At 39.4% G+C, this 23630-nt stretch overlaps 2 protein-coding genes across 2 annotated transcripts; both read left to right on the top strand.

The window, feature by feature from the left end:
• Positions 1–11078: 11078 nt before the first annotated feature.
• Positions 11079–11885, top strand: GCK72_011486 (uncharacterized protein; the record flags this gene model as incomplete). Its single annotated transcript, XM_053728487.1, has 3 exons — positions 11079–11312; positions 11357–11521; positions 11565–11885. 3 exons carry the CDS (start codon positions 11079–11081, stop codon positions 11883–11885), a joined length of 720 nt encoding a protein of 239 aa, XP_053588064.1.
• A 167-nt stretch (positions 11886–12052) lies between these two features.
• On the top strand, positions 12053–13340 carry GCK72_011485 (uncharacterized protein; the record flags this gene model as incomplete). Its single annotated transcript, XM_053728486.1, has 3 exons — positions 12053–12408; positions 12974–13202; positions 13248–13340. 3 exons carry the CDS (start codon positions 12053–12055, stop codon positions 13338–13340), a joined length of 678 nt encoding a protein of 225 aa, XP_053588063.1.
• Between the last annotated feature and the right edge of the window lie 10290 nt (positions 13341–23630).

Here is a 23630-nt window from a genome sequence, read left to right as displayed (position 1 = left end):
AAGGCCGTCCGTTTTCAATTCTCTTTTTTCAACCATTCCTTTTTGCTGTGACGCTTTAACGGAATAAGCGTCTGAAATAATTCTATTATTAATGATTTTATTTAAATTCTAGTTATTTGGTTCTGTATACTGAACTATATTTGGTTGTTTTCACGATTCTTTAATCGTCTTTCAAAAAAAAACACTACAGCTATTTGAGGATGTCGGAGGCACTGTGGTAAATTGGATTAGTAAGGTGAGTCGGAAAGTTTTAACTTTCTTAGTTTTAGACACAGTTACACTGACAAAAATACACTGACATTGTCATATGAGCCGTTCCGATCATAACTCGCTTCAAATTTAATATTATAAGTCCGAAATTACACCAAAATGTAGATCTCAGCGAGTTCTACATTTTAGTTATACTTTCAATAGGTTTCGAATTTATTATTGCACCCAAAACCTGACTAAAACGTTAAAAATGGCTAAATTCGTCCAAAATAACACTTTAACCCAGCCCGTGATACAATAATGAGTTTTAAGCCTGTCGAAAGTATATCAGAGGCGTAGAAATTTCTAAGATCTGCATTTCAATATATTTTCTAGCTTAAAATACTGATTTTAAAGCGAGTTATGACCGGAACGGTCACGACAATTTTGTCAGTGTAATTTTGTCAGTGTAACCTGTCAGTGTATGTATTATCATTCTTGCTCAATCCCACAGTACTCTTACTAAAGACCAAAATTCAGTACCAGATACGGCGCTAAGAATCCTTAGGAATTATACAATAATGTTAATAAATACACTGACAAAGTTACACTGACAAAGTTACACTGATATTGCCATATGAGCCGTTCCGATCATAACTCGCTTCAAATTCAATATTATAAATCGAAAAATACACCAAAATGTAGATCTCATCGAGTTCTCTGACTCTGATATACTTTTGACAGGGTGAGAATGCATTATTGTACCGTAACCCGGACTAGAATGTCAAAAGAGGCTGGCTTTGTCTGAAATGACAGTCTTAGGTACAATAATGAATTCTAAGTCTGTCAAAAACATATCAGAGGCGTAAGACTCGCTTAGATCTACATTTTTATACATTTTCCAGCTTAAAACGGTAATTTTGAAGCAAGTTATGACCGGAACGGCTACGACAATTTGGTCAGTGTAGTTTTGTCAGTGTATTTATCATCATTCTTGCATAATTCCACAGTACTCTTACTTTATATCAAAATTTAGTACCAGATACGACACTATTCAATTTTTGAAAAAAAAACCTATTTCCAGCTTCAATTAATGCAGCCAAAGAAGTCAACAAGACTGCTAACGATAAGTTCTTGAGAACGGAGAAGACTTCGATAAACAAAGTTGTTGGAGGATCTGAAAATGGTGAGTACGGTAAGATACACATTTGTCAAAACGCCAAACGCCCGAATACCTAGCGCCATTCAATTTTTTTCCGACTTTTTCGATTTTTTTCGTGAAAAATTCAAGTCCATTTTCAGAAAACTCCGGCAGGTCTCTCCTCAACCAAGGTCTTCAACTCATCTCTTCTTGGAACTGAGGACATGGCGAAAAATAAAAATTTTTCTGACTTTCCGTGCATTTTAATAAAGTTTTGAACTTTAAAAAATTGTGTTATGGTCTTACAGTAAGACATCTCGGGAAAAGACGACTAAGACACCACATACACCTCCTTTCGGATGGTTTGAGGAAGTCTGGCGCACTTCTGACGCGTTTTAGTGTCAAAATGTTTGCTCATATCTCAATCCCCTGTTTCCCTTTTTACGCCAACAAAATCAAAAGTTCATGCTCACTTGGAGCACACCTTCTAATCCTTCTTTCGTTCCATTGGAAAAGTACATGTGCTCTTTGAGCACACTCTTTAATCCGAATTCCCTTTCCTCTTCTCTCCTGTCCCCCTTCTCATTAGTGTGTAGTCGTATAGAATGTATATATTGGTTGATAAGAGAAAGCTAACACTCCATCTTGGCTCAAAACACGAGATATCATGTTGAAGTAGGAGAGAAGAGACATAAAAAGAAAAGCAAGACACACCCTTCTCTAAGCGATTCCCTGAGAAATCAGTTCAACTCAAAGGTGTACTACTGAATGGATGCCGAAACAATGAATATATTTTTGATTTTTTGAGAATTCTAAATTGGGGATGGTTGTGGATGGAGGTAAGTACGTTTTTGAGGGAACCGTATTTCTTGACCATATTTTTTCAGTAAAAAACAGATCCACCGAAAGCCGATGAACCGATAGGAAAAAAAAGGTAAGTACACTTATTGTTCCGATTTTCACCGATTTTTGTGAAATTTTCGTTAAAAAATGCGATTTTCAGCCAATTTTTCAGAATTTTAATGCCATTTAACCCCTTAACCTCGAAATTCCAATTTTTGTGAAAAAACCGGAATCTCAGCCAATTTTTGTGAAAGATTGGCTGGAAATGGTCTCAAATCAATTTTTACTCAAAAAATTGAGGTTTTTTGCGGTAAAAATCGTGAAAATCGTCGGCTGGCGCGCCTTGGGCGCTCTCTTCGAGAAACGATGATTATTACATTTTTTGACCTAAAAACTTATTTTCCACCTGAAAACGTGCAATTATATCCGAAAAGTCAGAAAATCACAAAAACCGGGTTTAATGACATTGAAATTGTGAAAAATTGGCTGAAAAACGCATTTTTAAGAAGTCAAAAGTGCAAAGTGGTCCGTGCTGGCCGAACTTTTTGTCTTTGTGAATTTAGGCTATGCATTTCCTATTATTACTGGTATGTTGAATATGATATTCCCAAAACAAATAACCTGTTTTTTGTTATTTATCAAAATATTGTGTAAGAATTATGTACGATAAAATGTCGCATGGGAATTACATTTATTCACAATTTTTTTTTCTCAGAAAACATCAAGTTTATATTATTTCAGATGTATGAGTTGGAAGGGACCGTAAGCTGAACGATGAAGAAAGCCGGTGGTAAGTTCTCCTAAGAAGACACGTAGTTATGTATATCCAATTATTTCAATTTCAGTGGAGATGATCAACCTGAAGCATTCAAGAAACGATGATGGATGAGGGTGGAAGAGTAAATGTAGGTTCTGGTGTAATTATGATGAAAATCATGACATTGAAAATTTTAGAATTAAAGGAGGACTGAAGTCATATTTTTTTATTTCAGATTCTGATACTTCAGAAAATTCTGAGCAACTTTCATCATTGGAGCATATGCTAAAAATCGCTCTAAATGCCCTAAATTCACGTTTTCCCGGCTCAAAAGGAGCCTGCCCCCGTGTAGTCCTCTCGGACAAAATTATTTCTTTTTATTTCTTGACTTTTTGTTTTCTTGCTTTTTTCAACAAATTTTCGTGTTTTTTCTTCTTTTTTACGATATAAATTGAAAAAAAAAAACACGAAAATTTGTTGAAAAAACCAAGAAAACGAAAAATCAAGAAATAAAAAGAAATAAATTTGTCCGAGAGGACTACACGGTGGAAAAAATTCGCGTGGGAAAACTCTTCCACCTAGGCTCCTTTTGAGCCGGGAAAACGTGAATTTACAAGGAACCTTTTTCATACACCGGTTGGGAATTTGATGAAACTTGGCACACATATGCTTTCGAATGTGCTCAATTGAATGGCGTTGTCAGAATTTGCAGAGTTCTTCTCATTGGCTAGAAATCTCGATCTGAAAATTCTGGAAATCCAAGCCTCAATTTGACCACGCGGCATCGCCCTCTTGACTCTCCTTCTCTCAATACAAAAAGCATCGAGAATGGCGCAGTGGTAGTGAGGGGGTGTGGTGTTGGGAAGGTGGTGGGTACGGTTCCTCTCCCTGAAATACTTTTTTTACATTTTTGAATTTCAATTTTAAAGAGTTTCTGATTGGCTCAAAGATTTTTTGGATTTTGAATCATTGAAAATTGATGATTATGTGTTCAGGAAGCAGTTATGACAAAAAACGAAAACTTTTTTTTTGAGAATATTTCCGCTTTCCGACCATCAAGAGGTGGACGAAGTAAATTTTTTTTCAAAAAAAAACAATTATTTCTCATGTGATTTGTTCATATGAAGTAATTTCAAAACTTTTATTTCAAAATATTTTCTTTCACTTCGTCCACCTCTTGATGATTGGAAAGCGAAAAATTCTCGAAAAAAAGCTTTCGTTTTTCGTCATGAATGCTTCCTAAACTCACAGTCATCAATTTTCAATGATTCAAAATCCAAAAAATCTTTGAGCCAATCAGAAACTCTTTAAAATTGAAATTCAAAAATGTAAAAAAAGTATTTCGGGGAGAGGAACCGTACCCACCACCTTCCCAACACCACACCCCCTCACTGCGCCATTCTCGATGCTTTTTTTTATTGAGAGAAGGAGAGTCAAGAGGGCGATGCCGCGTGGTCAAATTGAGGCTTGGATTTCCAGAATTTTCAGATCGAGATTTCTAGCCAATGAGAAGAACTCTGCAAATTCTGACAACGCCATTCAATTGAGCACATTCGAAAGCATATGTGTGCCAAGTTTCATCAAATTCCCAACCGGTGTATGAAAAAGGTTCCCTTGTTAGGGCGTTTAGAGCGATTTTTAGCATACACTCCAATGATGAAAGTTGCTCAGAATTTTCTGAAGTATCAGAATCTGAAATAAAAAAATATGACTTCAGTCCTCCTTTAATGTTTTGGGCTAAAACAGTTTTTTGTCGCTTAAGCCTTCCCAGAACTTTCTGAATTGTCGAATAAGGCAAGAGACTAGACCAGAGTTGCGCAAAATTCCGACTTCCGACTTCCGTTTTGAAAAGTTTACTTCCGACTTACGACTTCCGGATAAGGAGTTTTACTTCCGACTTCCGTCATTCCAACACTGTGAAATTTAGGAAGAATACATCTCGCAGAAATACATGAAAAAATGGTCAAATAGGACAGATAATAGGGTTTTCGACAGCCAAAAACTAATTTTCCAGTGGTTTTAGCGAGTTTTATGATTTTTCTCTTGGAATTTGGAATATTTGCAAAAAAAAATCTACTTCCGACTTCCGACTCCCGACTTTCGGGCGTTTTTTTATTTCCGGCTTCCGACTTCCGACTTCCGTTTTAGAAAAAAATCACTTCCGCACAACTCTGGACTAGACATTTTTGGGGTCCCCATACAAAAGTAAGACTTTGAACAAAAGTTGTTATTACAGCACCATGGAGAAACAAAATTAAAGTTATATTTTTGTAGTTGACAACTTTTTTTGTACGGACACTCCCTAGAGAGTTACAGTAATTTCTCACTCAACCCGTCCCATTTCAGTGGAAAATAGTGATGTTGTCTTAAAATGACCGTAACTCTCCAGAGAGTGCCCGTACAAAAAAATGTGTCAACTACAAAAATAAAACTCGAATTTTGTTCTGTATGGTTCATTTACTTTGTGAAACAATCAGTGACACCGTTTTACACTATCTAACTATTTAATCTACAGTAGCGGACAAAAAGGTATCAATTTTGGATGTTTTCAATGGAAACTGACCAACTTTGACAGTGTTTTTCGGTGTCACCTGATTGTCCGATGAAGTCAATTTTGTACGGGCTGAACAGAGCAAAAATAGTACATCATTTTTGTAGTTGATCATTTTTTTTGTAGGAACCCTATCTTGAAAGTTATAGGTTGTCAAAGTGAAAATTAGTCGATTTCGGGGAGTAATGGGTTTCTTTACCTGTAACCTTTATGGTAGTGTCCATACAAAAAAATGGTCAACTACACAGCACCCTATCACTCCAAAATCTACTTTTAATGCGTCAGCGAGACGGGAAAAGCGTCAGAAGTCTACTGTGCGCATAACGCGATAAGAATGTTTTGAAAATGTTTTCACCGGAAAAAAAACCAACTTTTTGGGAATTAAAAATAAGTTTAGGGGAATTTTCGTAATTTTATTGCTATAAAACACCTAAACTTCACTGAATTCGGTAGAAAACGGCTGATTTAGTAATTTTGTATACTGTAGGAAAACTTTTTCGCTATGCGCCTTTAAAGCTACAGTAAGAATTTGCACTGCTAAAACGTCAGCAATGCCTTGGGTCATTTGGATGCGTAAGGACCAGAGAACTACAAAAATGATGTACTATTTTTGCTCTGTTCAGCCCGTACAAAATTGACTTCATCGGACAATCAAGTGACACCGAAAAACACTGTCAAAGTTGGTCATTTTCCAGCCAAAGTTGATACCTTTTTGTCCGGTACCGATAATGTTTTAGGGAATACCTTCTTGTTTTGATTCCAATGGCACACGGAGAAGCAGAATTGAGAGGAATCCTCATTGTTTACGAGAACCAAAACAGTGGTCTAATTGCGGCACTGGTTGTAATTACAATGTATGGTTCATACTTTTCCCCAACAAATGGTAACACTCTAGTTATTTCAGGTTCCTTGTGGCCCTGGTTACTGATTTGGGAAGAAGATAGAGGATATTCTCCAAAAAGGAAACTAAAAAGGATGGAAAGAAAGAGAAACCATCAAAGGAAGACAATAAAATGGTTAAGAATTTTGAAAACTGTGAGTTAAGAGGTTTGGAACTGATTTTTTGCCATAAAAACACCTTTTTTGACATAAAAATTTGACTCTTTGAGTGTTTTTGAACGGAAAACTGCAAAAAAAATAGTTTAAAACTCAATTTCTGAGATTTTGGAACTAAAAAATATGTCTAAACGCTATTTCTCATCAATTTTTGTTTGAAAAAAGCAAGAAAAGCTTTAAAATATACGTTACAAACTGCCAGAGACGTTTTGAAATTAGTTTCCAAACTTCCCAAAAATTAAATTCTAAAACATTTTTTTATTTTCAGATTGTCTCCCTGTGGTTCAAGTAGTGAAACAAACGGATCATTAATTATTTAATCGTTAATTACTATGTTGTGATAGTTTATTATATTGTTTCATATCATATTCATAATTTTTTGTAATTTTCTGTAATTTGCTAATTATTTACCTAATGAATTTACTTATGACATTTCTCTAGAATTTTTCAAAATTCTCATATGAAAAGACATGAAAAGGTCCTCAACTCGGTCTGGAGTTATGTTACGTGACCTATATCATTGGAAAGCTGAGAAAACGCTGATTCCAAATATATATTCAGTTTTTTCCCCCAAGGCAATAATTTTTCATTTTTTCAAACTTTGACCTCGTTTATCTCGAATACCAGGCCTTGAGGGCAAAAACTGAATATATATTTGGAATCAGCGTTTTCTCAGCTTTCCAATAATTTAGGTCACGTAACATAACTCCAGACCGAGCCGACGACCTTCCCTAGTTAGGCGTTGACAATCCCCCTCCTGTCTCTGCAGTGCTCATATAGAATTTATATGTAGTCTGATACGACAGGGTGATAAATCCTGAGAGCCACCTTACTAAAAGTATACTAGTCGGCTTTTAGTAATAATAAGGTGTCCCCTCGATTTCAGCACACCCTTTAATCCCTCCCCCATTTGCTCTTCTCTCCTTAACAAAATGATATCGTGTTGAAGAAGGAGATATGTGTAAAAGGCAGAAGCTTTGACTTTTAGAATGTTTGTCTGTTTTAGGTACACTAACTAGGGAAGGCCTCCGAGTGACCGTGGAGTTATAGGACGTGACCTATATCATTGGAAAGCTGAGAAAACGCTGATTCCAAATATATATTCAGTTTTTGCCCTCGAGGCCTGGTATTCGAGAAAAACGAGGTCAAAGTTGTGAATTTTTTTTGTTGCATTTTTTGTAATGAACTTTTAAGTCTCTCTAGCAAGGTCTGTCTCACTTTTTCAAGATTTGGATAACGGTCCGGGACCGAACCCACACCCTTCCTCATGCCACATCGCCCCACTACCAGGGGTCCAAACTTTAACCTCGTTTTTCTCGAATACCAGAACTCGAGGGCAAAAACTGAATATATATTTGGAATCAGCGTTTTCTCAGCTTTCCAATGATATAGATTACGTCCCGAAGGCCTTCCCTAGTCAGTTTGGATTGCAATCTTTATTGGCCGGTATAGGAAAGCAAGTGACTTGTTGTCACCCTCTTCCACCAGTAAGTGTAGAATACTAAATGTAAAGGGTTGGGAGAAATGTCTATCGGTCGGCCGAGGTGTTGTTTACGCCCCGCTGTGCAAGGTGAACTATTCTTCTCAGTTGAAAGATAGAACCTGAGGAAAAGAGAGAAGAGACTGGCCACACCCCTCTAAGCGATTCCCTAAAAAATCAGTTCAACTCAAAGGTGTACTACTGAATGGATGCCAAAACAATATTTATTTTTGATTATTTGAGAATTCTAATGGTTGCGGATTGTGGAGAAGGTAAGTATGTTTTTATGGGTTTTTAGACCAAAAAATAGTGAAGAAATAGATTTTAGACATCAATTTTCTTATTCCCTAATTCTGAGGTGTCTGGCGTATCTTAGACGCGTCGTATTCCCGTTTGCAAATATTTTGAACGCGCCGTCTTCTCTGGGCTTCCCATAAAGAGAAGGAAGAAATAGATTGTCTGGGGTGTCTTAACCGCATTTTTGTAGTAAAGATCCTCCATTTTCAGAACTATTTCGTTTTGGCTCTTCAACTCAGCTTTGATACTTTCAATATCGTCATGACCTTCATTTTAATCTATTGCGCAATAAGGAGCACAGCAAAAGATGAGAAAGTTGTCGTCAGCATTCTCACCGGATTAGCTGGGTAAGCAAAACAATAAAAGAAAACTTTTCAATTACCAAAATGTTTTCAGGCTTCCATCTCGTTGTGGAATTCATCATCACGCTAATCGTCAACTACCTCATTGTTCCGGAATGCATGAAACCTCGACCTGAGCACAAATGGATCTTCCTCGCTCCTCCAGCTGGTCGTGAAATCGTGGAATACGATTTGTCACCAGTCTCCGGCCAGCCAAAGTCTACTGGGTCGGATGCTTTGAAGTGTTCAACATCCGCCATCCATTGAAGACATTCCATCCCCTAAATTCCTTCTCTCCTACAGTAATCCTTGTATTTCTTACCGTATCCCAGTTATTTTCCTTTAAATAAATATAGTTTCTTTGAACACTCCGAAAAACAAGTTTGAAGGACGCGCGCTTTTTATCGAGCCGCTTATGTTTTTACTTCCTTGTCCTTGAAACAGGAAGACAACCTTCAGATTTGAATGAATCTAGCAGACGGTGTGTACTTGAGTGACCAGGTACCAGGTGTCCAATACCTAGTTTATCTAAATATTTACAAAATTCAACTATTTCTGATAATTTTTTACGCCGAAAATCGTAATTTTTCAAAAATTTTGGATTCTGGCCGAGTGGTTAAGGTAGAATTCCATATCGCTCAACAGGTCGGGGGTTCGATCCTCATAGTGGTCAAAACTTTTGAATCTTTTTTTGCTTGTTTTTCTCCGATTATAAATGTCAAATAACCTAAAAATCCGCCATTTTCGAGTATTTTTATCCCCAAAATCGCTATTTTTCGAAAAATTTTGGGTTCTGGCCGAGTGGTTAAGGTAGAATTCCCTTTCGTTCAAAAGGTCGAGGTTTCGATCCCCACAGTGTTCAAAACTTTTTGAATCCTTTTTTGTTTGTTTTTTTTTGGGTTCTCCATGTCAAATAACCTAGTAAGATCATCTTGGCTCAATGCAATTTTCGAAAAAATCTGAAAATTCTCTATTTTTTCCATCTTTTTGGATACCGTATGCTGATTTACCAAGGGGAACTCTAGATTCGAAACGAATCTTTGTTATAGATAAATGGACACGGTGATTAACCAGATCACGTCATCTTTGACTCATAAACGAGTCGGTGTCTCTATTTGTTCCTCCGATAAGTTCGAAAAGGGTAAAGAATAATGGTTTTGCCCTTTCTAATGGGCTGATTCGAATGGAGTCTGTCTTTTTCTCTCTGTCTTTTCTTTTTTGAGTGATGTCATATCTTGGCGCGCAAAGGTGTTTGAAAATTGGAGGAATCGAAGTAGTAACGGGGTTTCGAAGATACGAATTTGGGAATCTTTAAAAAATAAAGTATTCAGGGGTGAAAATACTCAAAAACAGGGAATTCCTAGGTTGTTTGAGTTGTAGAGTCCGAAAAAAACAAGCAAAAAAGATTTTAAAAGTTTTGACCACCACGGGGATCGAACCCCCGACCTGTTGTGCGATAAGGAATTCTACCTTAACCACTCGGCCAGAATCAAAAATTTTCGAAAAATTACGATTTTTGGGATAAAAATATTCAAAAATAGCAGATTTTAAAGTTATTTGACATGCAGAATCCGGAAAAAACAAGCAAAAAAAGATTCAAAAAGTTTTGACCACTGTGGGGATCGAACCCCCGACCTGTTGAACGACAGGCATCCTTACCTTGACCACTGGGTCAGAACCAAAAATTTTCGAAAAATTACGATTTTGGGGTAAAAATATTCGAAAATAGCAGATTTTTAGGTTATTTGACATGTAGAGTCCGAAAAAAACAAGCAAAAAAGATTTTAAAAGTTTTGACCACTGTGGGGATCGAACCCCCGACCTGTTGTGCGATAGGGAATTCTACCTTAAAGGGGGACTGCGCTATTTGAATTGAAAATATTTTTTTACATGAATCGACGCAGAATTTAGGCTGGACAAAAAAATTCTCTTGAAGGTAGGTCCGAAAATTTGATACAAAAAAGTTATGAGCTGTCAAAGTTGTAAAATCGCACCTTTATGGTACACTTTTTCGTTGAATTTTTCATTGCATTTTCCCATGGTGCACGTGAAAGTATAATAAATTTCTAATAAAAACGTCATTCTTTTTTATAAGAATTCTTTTATTGGAGGAACTGAAAAATCTAAATATGTTTACTCGATATTTGACCTGAATGTCACCTTCTGAAAAACTGTTACCAGTTTGATTTACTGTGAGACTCCAGAGATTGTGCAGTAGAGAGCATAAAATCTCGATGCTCTCAATTTTTAGGTTTGCTTTTTTTCCTAACTTTTTTATTCGATTGTGACCCACTAATTTGTGTTCAAAAGGATATGTTCGATAAGTTGAAGAACTGAAAACGCGTGAACTATAAATCATGATTAGCCACGTTGGTAGAAGAACTTTTTTACCTCTGGTGATTATTTTACCTCTGGTGATCTCTATGTCTTCTCAATCAAGAGTTGTCAGAAGAAATTGCGCTTTTTGTGCAAAAGCTGAGAACAGGAAGCAAATGATCCCAGTCACGAAAAACAAGGAGCAACTTCTTGTTTGGAATCAACGACTAGGAGCTGAGTTTCAGGAAAATTGTGAGAAAACGATTACTCCGTATCTGTGTCTCTCACACTTTCCTCGAAAGAAAGCAGAATTTCCTCGGTCCAAAATTAGTCCGTACTTGGTGAGTACACTTTACTTCATCCTTATTCGTTTTTTTCCCTTCAGAATGGAAAACCTCCTAATTTGGCGAGAGATGGTTATTATGATACTTCAACTGACTCCTCTATTTCTTTGTCTTCATCTATGTCTTCTAAATCTCTAGATTCTTCTTCTGATTTTGATGTTGAATCCGATAATGAGAGTGAGAACGATATATGTTCTGAAGATGATGTATGATTTCACTTTTTTTGTTTTGGTTAGTTTACTGTTGTAGAATACCTGTGCCAATGAGGACAATGTTTCTTTGTATCAAATCTCTAAAGTGATCTGCGACACTGAACTATTGATGCCACACATTTCTAAATGTTGGGAATGTTTGAAAAGTGGAAAACATTCTTCTGGAGTTGGTTGTTTCTGTAGACGGGGTGCAGCAGTAACTGCTATATTCAAATGCTCTATTTGTGCTAATACGTGGAAATGGAGCTCGTCTGATATCGTGGATATACCTTCTAAGCCAGGACCGAAGCAATTTGAAATCAATCTTAGTTTATCGTCAGCCCTTCTAACGTCTGGAAACGCATTCACAGTAAATTAGGGAAAGTATGATGCGTACAATGATAAAATTTTGATTTTCAGAAAGTAAGCTCTCTTTTCAAAACTTTGAAGATGCCTTGCATATCAAATCGACGATATCAGGAGATAGAGAAATTTTACATACGACCTGCGATAAAAAATTTGTACGAGCTCCAGAAAAAAGAAATAATGACAATACTGAGCGAGAAAGTTGATAAGGATGGTGGGGTGCATTTGTCTGGAGACGGTCAGTTTGACAGTCGTGGATACTCGGCATATATATGTCGGTTTTCGATTATGGACGTTCAGTCAAAACTTTTGGTTGACTTCGAAACCAGTAGAAAACCCAGAGGAGGAAATTCAATGATTTTGGAGAAGAGCGGTCATGAGCTTTGTTTGCCAAGAGTTATAGGAGATCTCCAATTGTTGACTGGAATTGATCATCCGGTACTGTCTTTTACGACAGACCGGTGTGTGAATCTGACACAAGCCATGAAGAATTATCCGTCGATTCACCACTACTATGACTCTTGGCATTGGATAAGGTCAATAAGAAAGGAAATAGGAGAGGTGATTCCATAGAAATTTAGTTCAATTTGTATGTTCAGAAGTATAATCAGGTACAGTTCCGACCAATGAAGCCGTGGGTTCGAATGCTAATAAATCACATTTATTGCTCAATTAGTTCTGCAAACGGAGATGGAGAATTAGCTTATCAGATGATCATGACTTTCTTCTGGCATGTCCAGAACAAACATGATAACTTTGAAGTAACAATATCACAGTTTTACATTATAATCCAACTATATCTAAACAGGGTATTGGCTCTCTAAAGTTCGATCGTATCCAATGCTGTCAACATGCGCAAAACAGGTTACCGATCCCCAATAGAAATTATCTGGATATGAAGGAAAAGACTCACAAAAAGGCATTTGACGTTTTGTTTTCTATACTGACAAAGGCCAACAGACAGAGAGATATACAAAGTGTTTCGCCTCATTTCGGGACTTCTAGTTTAGAGAGCTTCCACTCTTTGTGCACCTGATATCTTCCAAAAGATCATTTCATGTACGTTTCTAGAAAAAAACTTCAAAAATTCTCAATTTATAGAGATAAATCTGGATATGATATGCGATCCGAAATGGCAGTTATACATTGGAATGCTCTTCAATTTGAAGAAGCCGCTGGAGAAAGAAAAGTGATATTCAAGTCTCCTTTCTTTTGTAAAACAAAGAAAAAAGTGATTATGAAATCTAGAAAATCGCCAGCTAAAAACTTGTGGAGAGACCAGGTATTGAATATGACAAAGTCATTGTTTTTGAATCGTAGTGTCCAGGAGGTAATAAGACATTTTGAAAAAAAAGGTGTTATACTGATTATTTAGCCTATGGATATGGAAGAGGAAGAGATTGTGACTAGAGCAGAAACTGAAGCGGAGATGTACAGGCAACCAGGAACATCGACTGCGGGTCTTTGAAACTCGAACGTCACATTTTTAAAATTTTTCCGCCAATAAAAGAATTCTTATAAAAAAGAATGACGTTTTTATTAGAAATTTATTATACTTTCACGTGCACCATGGGAAAATGCAATGAAAAATTCAACGAAAAAGTGTACCATAAAGGTGCGATTTTACAACTTTGACAGCTCATAACTTTTTTGTATCAAATTTTCGGACCTACCTTCAAGAGAATTTTTTTGTCCAGCCTAAATTCTGCGTCGATTCATGTAAAAAAATATTTTCAATTCGAATAGCGCAGTCCCCCTTTAACCCCTCGGGCAGAATCAAAATTTTCGAAAAATTACAATTTTTTGCGATAAAAATGTCTAAAAATTACCAATTTTTGGGTGGAAGTCAAAAAATGGACGCGTAGAAATTTAAAGGAAAGACGCATGCGGTAAAGGTCTGCCAGACAATACATTTTCACTGAAATTTCGAGTTTTTGGACTCAAAATGATGACCTCAATCTCAAAAATTCCAATTGTTCAAGTTAACGCGTCGAAGGTGCGCCAAACAGGACATTTTCACTCAAATTCTCGAATTTCTTTTAAAGAAGAATAAGATAATTTTGATAATTTTTTACAACTATTATTTAGTCAGAAAAGAAAAAGATGGACGCGTCAAAGGTGCGCCAGGTAACCAGTGGGCGTTTCCAAACGTCCTGTTTCAAAACGTCCCGGAGCCAAAATCATCCGTTTTGTGTGAAATTCCCATAAAAAGACAGCTAAGACACCCCAGACACCCCCTTTCGCATGGTTTGAGAAAATCTGGCGCACTTCTGACGCGTTCTTGTTTCATTATGTTCACTTATGGTTTCTCGATCCCCTCTTTCCCCTATCAGGATCAAAAGTTCATGCTCACTCGGAGCACACCTTCCAATTACTCTTTTGATCCCGTTCAAAAGTTCATGTGCTCTTTGAGCACACTCTATAATCCGAATTCCCCGTGCTCCCCCTTCTCATTAGTGTGTAGTTGTATAGAATTTATATATGTAGGTTGATAAGACGGGTCTCACTTCATGTGGCTCAAAATGCGGCTCAAAACAAAATGATATTATGTAAAAGCAGGAGATAAGAGACATGAAAAGAAAAGCAAGACACACCCTTTTCTAAGCGATTCCCTGAGAAATCAGTTCAACTCAAAGGTGTACTACTGAATGGATGCCGAAACAATGCATATATTTTTTGATTATTTGAGAATTCTAAATTGAGCGATGAATTGTGGAGGAGGTAAGTATGGTTTTAAGGGATTTTTAGAGCAGCAATAGTTTTAAAAATCGAATTAACACGGCTAGAATAGGCAGAAACTCTAAACGAGGGGATTTTGGGGTTAAAAATGCGCTTTTTGATTTCAGATTGGTTCTTCTCCCAATGAAGTTGATAAAGTCCGTGCTTGTGCTCTCCCAGTTCAAGGTAGGAGGCTTATTGATATTTTCAGAATTTAAGCATCTTTTTATAGAATTCTTTACTCTCCGAACAGTCGGATGAGGACGACTTCAACTACTTCGTCCATCAGTCTGGGAGTTGAGGCTCATTCAACAACCACCAAAATAGTGGAGTGGAGTACAGCCAAGGTTGGTTTCAAAAATGTTCATCATGAGACATATTTTCATACCCAATTACAAGAATATAGCAATAATTTTGGTCAGTGTAGTAATTTGGTCAGTGTAAGAAGATGGTCAGTGAAGTTTGTCACTGTAATCAGTATGGCCGAGTTGACGGATTCTAGGCCACCGACTTCATTTTTTACCCGATTTCGAGAATATAGAAATGTTGGTCACTAAATTCATCCCCAAAATCCCACTAAACAGGTAAAAATGTGTCTAAAAAATGGTTAAAGATACAAAAATATCAATTAGATGAGCTGACGACTGTCTTTTTGTACCCCGAATTCAAGAATATAGGAATTTTTGTCAGTGTAGTTTGTCACTGTAGTTTGTCACTGTAGTTTGTCACTGTAATCAGTATGGCCGAATTGACGGATTCTAGGCCACCACTGTCCTTTTATTTTCAGTTTCAATTTTGAATGGAAATCGCAAAGGTAAAATGAGTGAAACTGATTATTTCAACAAGGTTCCCAAAATTTCAATTTTATGCATCTTTTCATGAATTTTACTTGATTTACAGCGAAAATTACTGTTTTAGACTTAAAAATCGCACATTTTCAGTGTTAAAATTAAACTTCCCAACTTTTAACTTGTTTTCATACCCAAATTCAATAATACAGGAAATTTGGTCAGTGTAGTTTGTCACTGTAATCGGTTGGTCAGTGTGATGGCCGAGTTGTCGGATTCTAGGCCACCGACTATCTTTTTGTCATCCAATTTCGATTTTGACACAAAATCGCAACTTTTATGGGGGAAATGACTGAACATTTCGGTTTACATTAATTTTCGAGTAAAAACTGAAACTTTTGGATTCAAATGTCGAAATTAGATGGAAATTCAACCGAAAAACCTAAAATTTCCAATAGTTCGGTGTAAATCTGCAATTTTCAGCAGATTTTTATGCAAAATTTGTGGAAAAACTCGAATTTTTTTGTATCATTAAAAATGTTGACTTATTTTCATACCGATTTTGGTCAGTGTAGTAATTTGGTCAGTGTAGTTTGTCACTGTAATCGGTTGGTCAGTGTGATGGCCGAGTTGGCGGATTCTAGGCCACCGACTTCTGTTTTGTCATCCGACTTTGATTTTGACCCAAAATTGCAACTTTGATAACTGAAAATTTCAGTTTACACTCATTTTCGAGTAAAAACTGAAACTTTCCTGTTTAAATGTCAAAATTAGATGGAAATTCAACCGAAAAAACCAAAAAATGACGAAAATTCCCAATAGTTCGGTGTAAATCTGCAATTTTCATCTGATTTTCATGCAAAATTTGTGGAAAAACTCGAATTTTTTTGTATCATTAAAAATGTTGACTTATTTTCATACCGATTTTGGTCAGTGTAGTAATTTGGTCAGTGTAGTTTGTCACTGTAATCGGTTGGTCAGTGTGATGGCCGAGTTGGCGGATTCTAGGCCACCGACTTCTTTTTGTCATCCGATTTTTCGATTTTGACCCAAAATTGCAACTTTGATGGGGGTAAATGACTGAACATTTCGGTTTACACTCATTTTCGAGTAAAAACTAAAACTATCGGATTAAGATGTCAAAATTAGATGGAAATCTAATATTTCCCGCTGATTTTTATGCAAAATTTGCGGAAAAACTCGAAATTTTCTCTAAAAACGGTCAGAATGTGTCCAAAATCGATTAAAATCACAAAAATAGCATGCTGATTTCAAGAATTTATGAATTTTTGTCAGAGTAGTAATTTGGTCAGTGTAGTTTGTCACTGTAATCGGTTGGTCAGTGTGATGGGCCGAATTGTCGGATCCTAGGCCATCAATGCCTTGTTTTGATCATCCTATCAGCTTATCACTGTAATCACAACTGCGCTCTACCGAAATCAACTTGATGTCTCGTTTTCTCTGAGCCTCTCAATTTCGCACACAATTAACTGTGGTTACAGTAGAGCGCGGTTGTAAGAAGCGAGCAGTGATAATATAAAAATTAAATCTGCATGGTTTCTTTTTCCAGAATCGCTGTTATGCTCTACTGGATATCCGACACGCCGAAAGTGGGTTCGATGTGGAAATGAAGAAAAGAGCAAAAACTCTTAAAGATCCTGCTCCAGTCGAGACACCAGGCACACCAGATCTGAGCCAACTACAGTCGAAAACGGTGAGTTAATTAGTATAGAACTGATTTTTTGGGCTTAAAAACACCATATTGGAGTGTTTTTTGGCGGGAAATTCAAAAAGTCATTCCTATTCTTTTTCCTATCTTTTGCCGATCATCATGATAAAATGAGCTTACTGCAGGTATCATTGCAATAAAGCCAAGAACAGTGGATCTGAGGTGGACAACAAAACTCAAACAGATTCAACTACTGTTGAGTCAAACCACAAACCAGTTAACCAGGGAACAGAAAATGGCACATACGGTAACAATATCATCCAATCTAATCGTGTACGTCTACTAAGTTTTACAGGGATAACGACTCAAACCAGGCTGCAGTTTTGGAATTCACCCTAATTTGATTTTATTGTTTTCTTTATTCCAACAAACTGTAACTTGAAAACGATCCAGAAATTAATAAAATATCTTTCAATGATGATGAATTCAACCTTTTGTTGTGGACCTGTTAAGCGATAGCCACAATACCTTGACCACTGAGTCAGAACCAAAAATGTTCGAAAAACTGCAATTTTCGAAGTAAAAATAGTCAAAGACAACGAATTTCGAGGTTTTTTGACATGTAGAACACGAAAAAACAAGCAAAAAAAGATTTTAAAAGTTTTGACCACCATGGGGATCGAACCCCCGACCTTCTGAGCGATAGGCATTTTTACCTTGACCACTCGGGCAGAATCCAAAATTTTCAAAAAAAAATACAATTTTCGGTGTAAAAATAGTCAAAAACAACGAATTTCTAGGTTATTTGACATGCAGAATCCGAAAAGAACAAGCAAAAAAGGATTCAAAAAGTTTTGACCACCACGGGGATCGAACCCCCGACCTTTTGAACGATAGTGAATTCTACCTTAACCACTCGGCCAGAATCAAAAACTTTCGAAAAATTGCGTTTTTGTGGTAAAAATACTCAAAAACAACGAATTTTTAGGTTATTTGACATGTAGACATTCTCAAAATAGGTATATTATTTAGGATCAATTCCTAATATTCAATAATAGCCTGTTTTTAACAAAAACAACAATTCATCGACGTCAGCGAGTATACCCCAGGGACTTACGACTATTATTTAGCCAGAGAAGCTCTAAATAATACTCGTTTAAAGAAATATACAAACGCATCAAAGCCGAGGGAGTTTTTAGGTTCAAAATTACGGTCTCGTTTTCGAAAAGCGTTTTAAAACAATAAAAACTGCTTTTTTCCAATTCAAAGTTGCAATTTCCGGTCAAAATCGAAATCGGGTAATAAAAAAACCCGTACATGGCCTAGAATCCGCCAACTCGGTCATCACACTGACCAACCGATTACAGCGACAAACTACACTGACAATCTTCTTACACTGACCAAATTACTACACTGACCAAAATTTCTATATTCTTGAATTCGGAATGAAAAAGACTGTCCAAACGCTATTTTTGTGATTTTAATCGATTTTGGACACATTCTTACCTTTTTGAGGGAAAACTTCGAGTTTTTCCACAAATTTTGCATAAAAATCACTACACTGACCTAAATTCCTATATTCTTTTGAATTCGGATATAGTCGGTTCTGATTCGTAACCAATTCAAATCCGGACCGGTTCTAATTAGACGACTGCCCTCTGCCTCCCCCCAGGATATCTAATTACACCTTAAGAAGGGCAATATATATATATAATAATGGTCGTGGTAGGTGGCAGATGGTGAGACCTGGTGAGGAGGAAAAGGAAACATTTGAATATACACGAGGAAGGGACACGAGAATCAGAGAAACAGAGAAAGAGAGAGACTATAAGATCGATGGAGACGCAGAGAAACCATCTCAAGCTCTTCTTCCTTTCCTTTCCCTTCATTCCCCACTCTAAGATGTTCTACTGGATGAACGTCAACACTGAATTATATTTCTGATTTTATTTGAATTCTAATTATAGTAGAGGTTTTCGTGGTTTTAGATAGGTTTATTAGGGTAAGAATAAGGATGGGAAGAAGAAGTCATGAATGATAACAAGAACGGTATTTATACTGGATCTTCGATGGGCGGAGTCAGCGGCTTTCAGGCAGGGAGGGCATCGGGCGCTTCAGGAATGTGCATCATGGGACTGTGGGGTGAGAGAGCATTTGAGGATAGGAGTCAGTTATGGAGAGTGACGTTGATGGGGCAAGAAGAGACGGCTGGATCGTGTGGGCAGCTGGGTGAGATAGCGTTGGAGACTGGAGACGGTTCCAGAATGTGATGTGGATGGGATATGGAGCGGTGTCTTTGACAGTGTGGGCTGATGGCGAGAGAGTGCTTGAGTTGGTGAGACGTTGACGGGAGATCTGGAAGAATCGTGTTAGGCTTAATAATGGGAATGGGACGTGGGAGTGGGCTTGTCTGTCCTGGACAGAGACCCGGAAGTTATCCGGATGGGATGATGATGATGCGTCACCGGGTACAAAGTCCGGTGGGATCTTGGAATACCTAAGGGATTACGATATCCCTTACACCTCCCTCCTTAGCGAGGACCGACCCTGGTCCTCTAAAGGAAAACAGGTGTCTTATTGGTTGTTGGTGGTTATTGAAAAGTCTTCGAAATTATTGGATCGTTGGTATTGATTATTTTTATTATTTTTGAATTCTGAAGGAATTCTGGAATATTGGTACTTAGTATTGGTTTTATGGGCTGACTTTTGATTTGTTGAGGTTTAGGCTGGTGTTAGGGTTGCTCGAGAGAGAAAAAAAAATAGAGAGACTGGATACTAATAGGGACGACCTTGTCATATCCAGTCCTCGGAAACCAACTTCTGTTTCCATAATTTTTGAAATTTCTTGTCCCCGCCTAGGTGTATTACCTTGGAAATTTCTCGCGACGTCTAGTGGAGCTTCTGCAGATGTCGCATGAGGTGGCTCGGATCTTTGTGGAAGGCTCCGGGCGGGATCTTGCAGAAGAAATTGGACCAGAGTTCCGATCGTCCAGCGGCGTGGGTGTTGACCAAGACGAGACAAAGCGACCTGGTTCGGGTGATGGCAATGTTGAGTCGTTCCGGACTTTCGATGTAGTCGGGGTCAGGCCAGGCGACTCCGATCGGGGTCTCGTTCCTCTCGCTTGTTCTGACGTGTGAGCCGAAAGACTTGGAGCGAGACGTGAGGATGATGACGAGGTCGAACTCCTGTCCCTGCGACTCGTCGATCGTTCCGATGAAGACTGGGGTGTCGCTAAGTCCTCTCGCTACATGTCCGGCCTGGGTTTTGTAATAGGTGAAGATCCCGATCGACGGCTTTTCCTTCTTTGTCAGCACTCGTGAGGTTATTGTGAGAGCAATGTTCGCTTCGGATGGGTTGAAGATGGAGGTGCCAGAGGTTTGTTGAGCGGCGCATTTGGCGGTGTTGATGACTTGAATTGGGTGGCTGTTGGGGAAGTCGAGGTGGTCCAGGATCTGGCTTCTTTCTTTGGGATCCCTGACTGACGTGAGGCGGTTTTGGTAAAACAGGGTCGAGCTAGTGGCTGTGACTGCAAACGGGCATCCACGAACTGTTGAGATGTTCAGGTGGCACGGGATCTTTGAATTGTCTCCCAAAAGGTCGCCTACTGCATGGGTTCCGAGTTCCTCGGCCAAGTCGGTATCGGTGTATGACTTCGGTTGATTGATGTCTCCGATGAGGGCATACCTTGCCTTTGGGCAAAGCGGACCGAGGGCATTGATTGAATGTATGGGTATCTGTGAGGCCTCGTCCATCTGCACTGTGGCCACGTGTGATCCGTACTGTGTCATGGCTCCGTTCTCCCGAAGTGCGTCGGTCATTGAGGGGATTGTTCCAATGATTCCTCGTGGATTGATGAGCTGGACGAGGAACTCGAAAATGGTGCGGATGGGCTTCCGAACGGCTTCGAGGGCATTTCGGAGATCCTTCCGGCGGGCGAGCTTGAGGCTGATGGTCTGCACACTGCGAAGGTGGGCGTACGCGTCCAGGACTATCTCGGTGATGGGTGCCTGATCGTCACTATCCGTGCGCCGAAGAAGTTTCTCGAACTCCTGTGGCCAAACTATTGGGAAGTCAAAAGGTGTTCGGTGCTGCGGGCCGATGTGATCGTAGTTTTCGGCGGAAATCATGCGGATGACGTTGACGGAACCAGAGATCCTTGTGTAGGACTGCGTGACGGCGGCGGCTGCGGCGTTGGTAGTTGTCATGACGAGGTGCATCTTATTACCAGCGGATTCGTGGATGGCGATGTGAAGAGCGGCGGCGATCATGGTGGTTTTGCCTACTCCAAAGGACGAATTTGCCACGATCACTGGAATGTTTGTTTTGGTTAACGCGCGGACGTATTTCGACTGCTCCGAAGTCAATACGACGCTGCCCATCATGATGCTCTGACGAGGACCCGGAATCGGTTGTCGAGGAATCGGGCGGTATCCGAAGCATGCCTCCAGCAGGAGCTTGACTGGAGCTCTCGGATTCATTCGCTGGTAATCTGCCGGAGATGGGAAAAGCTCGAGGTGATGCTCATTGTTCTCCATCTCTTGCCAAACGATAGTGCGGAGGCGGCGTGTCCTGTAGACGGCTTTTACGGACTCCGCATCTGAAGTGACCAGCTTTGCTCTGATCACGAGAACCTTCTCTACGAACGAGGCGTCGTCGACTTCCATCATCAGGTTTCTTCCTTCGGCTTTCATGAAAAAGATTGATGAGCGTGTCCATTGCGAAATCTGGGCGGGGTCACGAAGATTTGTCAGCACAAACTCGATCGTTGGTTTGTGTCGAACTGTCAGGACTCTGTCGATGAGGACGATGTGGAACGAGAAATCTTTGTTCTTGTTTTCGAGCGCTAGGGTACCTGAAAGACCAATGTAGGCGGAGGCGAGGAGTGCCTCGTAGCACTTTTCGATGTTACCCGGGAACTTTTCGAACGGCGGGACTGTGTGGCACAGCATTTTTTGTGTTTCAGCGGAAACCGCGGCGAGACTGATGATACTAGGGAGAGCTGGGCTAGCTGATGCGTGCTCGCTTGTTCGGTCGGCGGCGTATGTGCGTGACTCGTCAGAGAGATTCCACACAAACTCTCCAGTCTTGAGTGCCGGACAGAAGATTCTGGCGGACACTACAGTACCTGCTGCTGCTGCCTTACCGAGCGCTTTGAACATGTCGGCTTTCGCGGTTAACAAACTATTAAAACCGGCGGCGACACAAATAACATTTCCCGCCCTAGTTTTACTATAATTGACTTTGACGGCTACGACGTCTTCCTGAAAGGTTCTGTATAACAGGTAACAAGTCTTAATCTTCCAAAAATGGTGATTTTTCGTACGGTGGATGTCAGCGAAAGACACAGGCTTATCGTCGGCGGTTGTCTTTGGCCGAGTTACCAACTTGGTAACGTACAACGCGTCGCCTGGAAAGTAGTTGTTGGCATGTGGAGCTACACCCGGGTTCGAAAGGTCGTCTGCAAATACGTCGAAATGGACCATGTGGAGGTCTGGTCTGTCGTTTGCCACGACTTCGAGCAGATGAGGCTTTGCGTACCAGCCTCTTCCGTCGCTTTCTACAAGGATGTAAATTACCCCCCGGTCGACAGGCTTGGAAGAGATTCCGGCGAGCTCCGTTTTCGGGGCTCCATTGCGGCCTCCTCCGCCTTCTGTGAAGATATGAGAGGCGGCTTCAGTCTGAGCGCGGAAGAAGGTAACGTGAGCTAGGTCAATTTGCGTGGCGATCCAGCGGACGTGTTCGTTCATGCTTGGTGGGGTATTTTTAACGGAGGTGTAGTGGGGTGCGAACGGATGATCGCTTGTATCAGCGGAATCTGAGGAGACGGTGGTTAGAATCGGATGTGGAACAACAGAGTTCAATTCGGAGCTACGGTCCTCGAGAAAACTGGCTTTTTCATCCTGAGATGAGGCTGTGTCATTTGAAAAGGGGGTGACAGAATTCAATTCGGAGCTGCGATCCTCAGGAAGACTGGTATTTTTCTCGAGAGAAGAGTTGGTTTCGTTTGTGACTGGGGTGGCAGAGTTCGATTTGGAGCTACGATCCGTTTGAAAACTGTTTTCTTCCTCATGTACCAGACTCACCGATGATGGATTTTCCGTGGATTCCTGTGTCTCTTCGGTGCTGGTTTCGGTGGCGTCGTCTCCTAGGATTTCTGCTTCTTGTTTAGGCGAGACGTCGATCGTCTCAATGTCGTTGTTGTTGAGGAGGAGATCTTAGACGGCTGCAGCCGGGTCGTTCGGTGGTGGTTGATCGTTAAGCGGAGGATCCGCCGGGTTGTCGGTCATTGCTTGGTTGGTCGGTGGGTTGGTTTGTTGCTTTCTGAAATGATAACATTGATGGTTTTCGATATTAGCTCTTGAACCAGAGAAGGGCGAGTATTATAATAGAAAAGAACGGCTTCGAAAACTTCAAAGAAAGGAAGAAAACAAGAATAGAGGGCGAAAACTGCAACTCGGAGAAGATAGTGGTGTGCGATTTATATACGTTTAGTCTTTTTAATTTTGGATGAGAATTCCCGTGTTAGTGTAGATATGGACTGGGTTAGTTTTGGAATTTCCAAAACTGTATGGGTATTTTGGA

This window comes from Caenorhabditis remanei, chromosome III (genome assembly GCF_010183535.1).
Source record: "Caenorhabditis remanei strain PX506 chromosome III, whole genome shotgun sequence".
Taxonomy (NCBI): domain Eukaryota; kingdom Metazoa; phylum Nematoda; class Chromadorea; order Rhabditida; family Rhabditidae; genus Caenorhabditis; species Caenorhabditis remanei.
The sequence above is the reverse complement of the archived record's forward strand: the minus strand, read 5'-3'. Positions and strand labels throughout refer to the sequence as shown.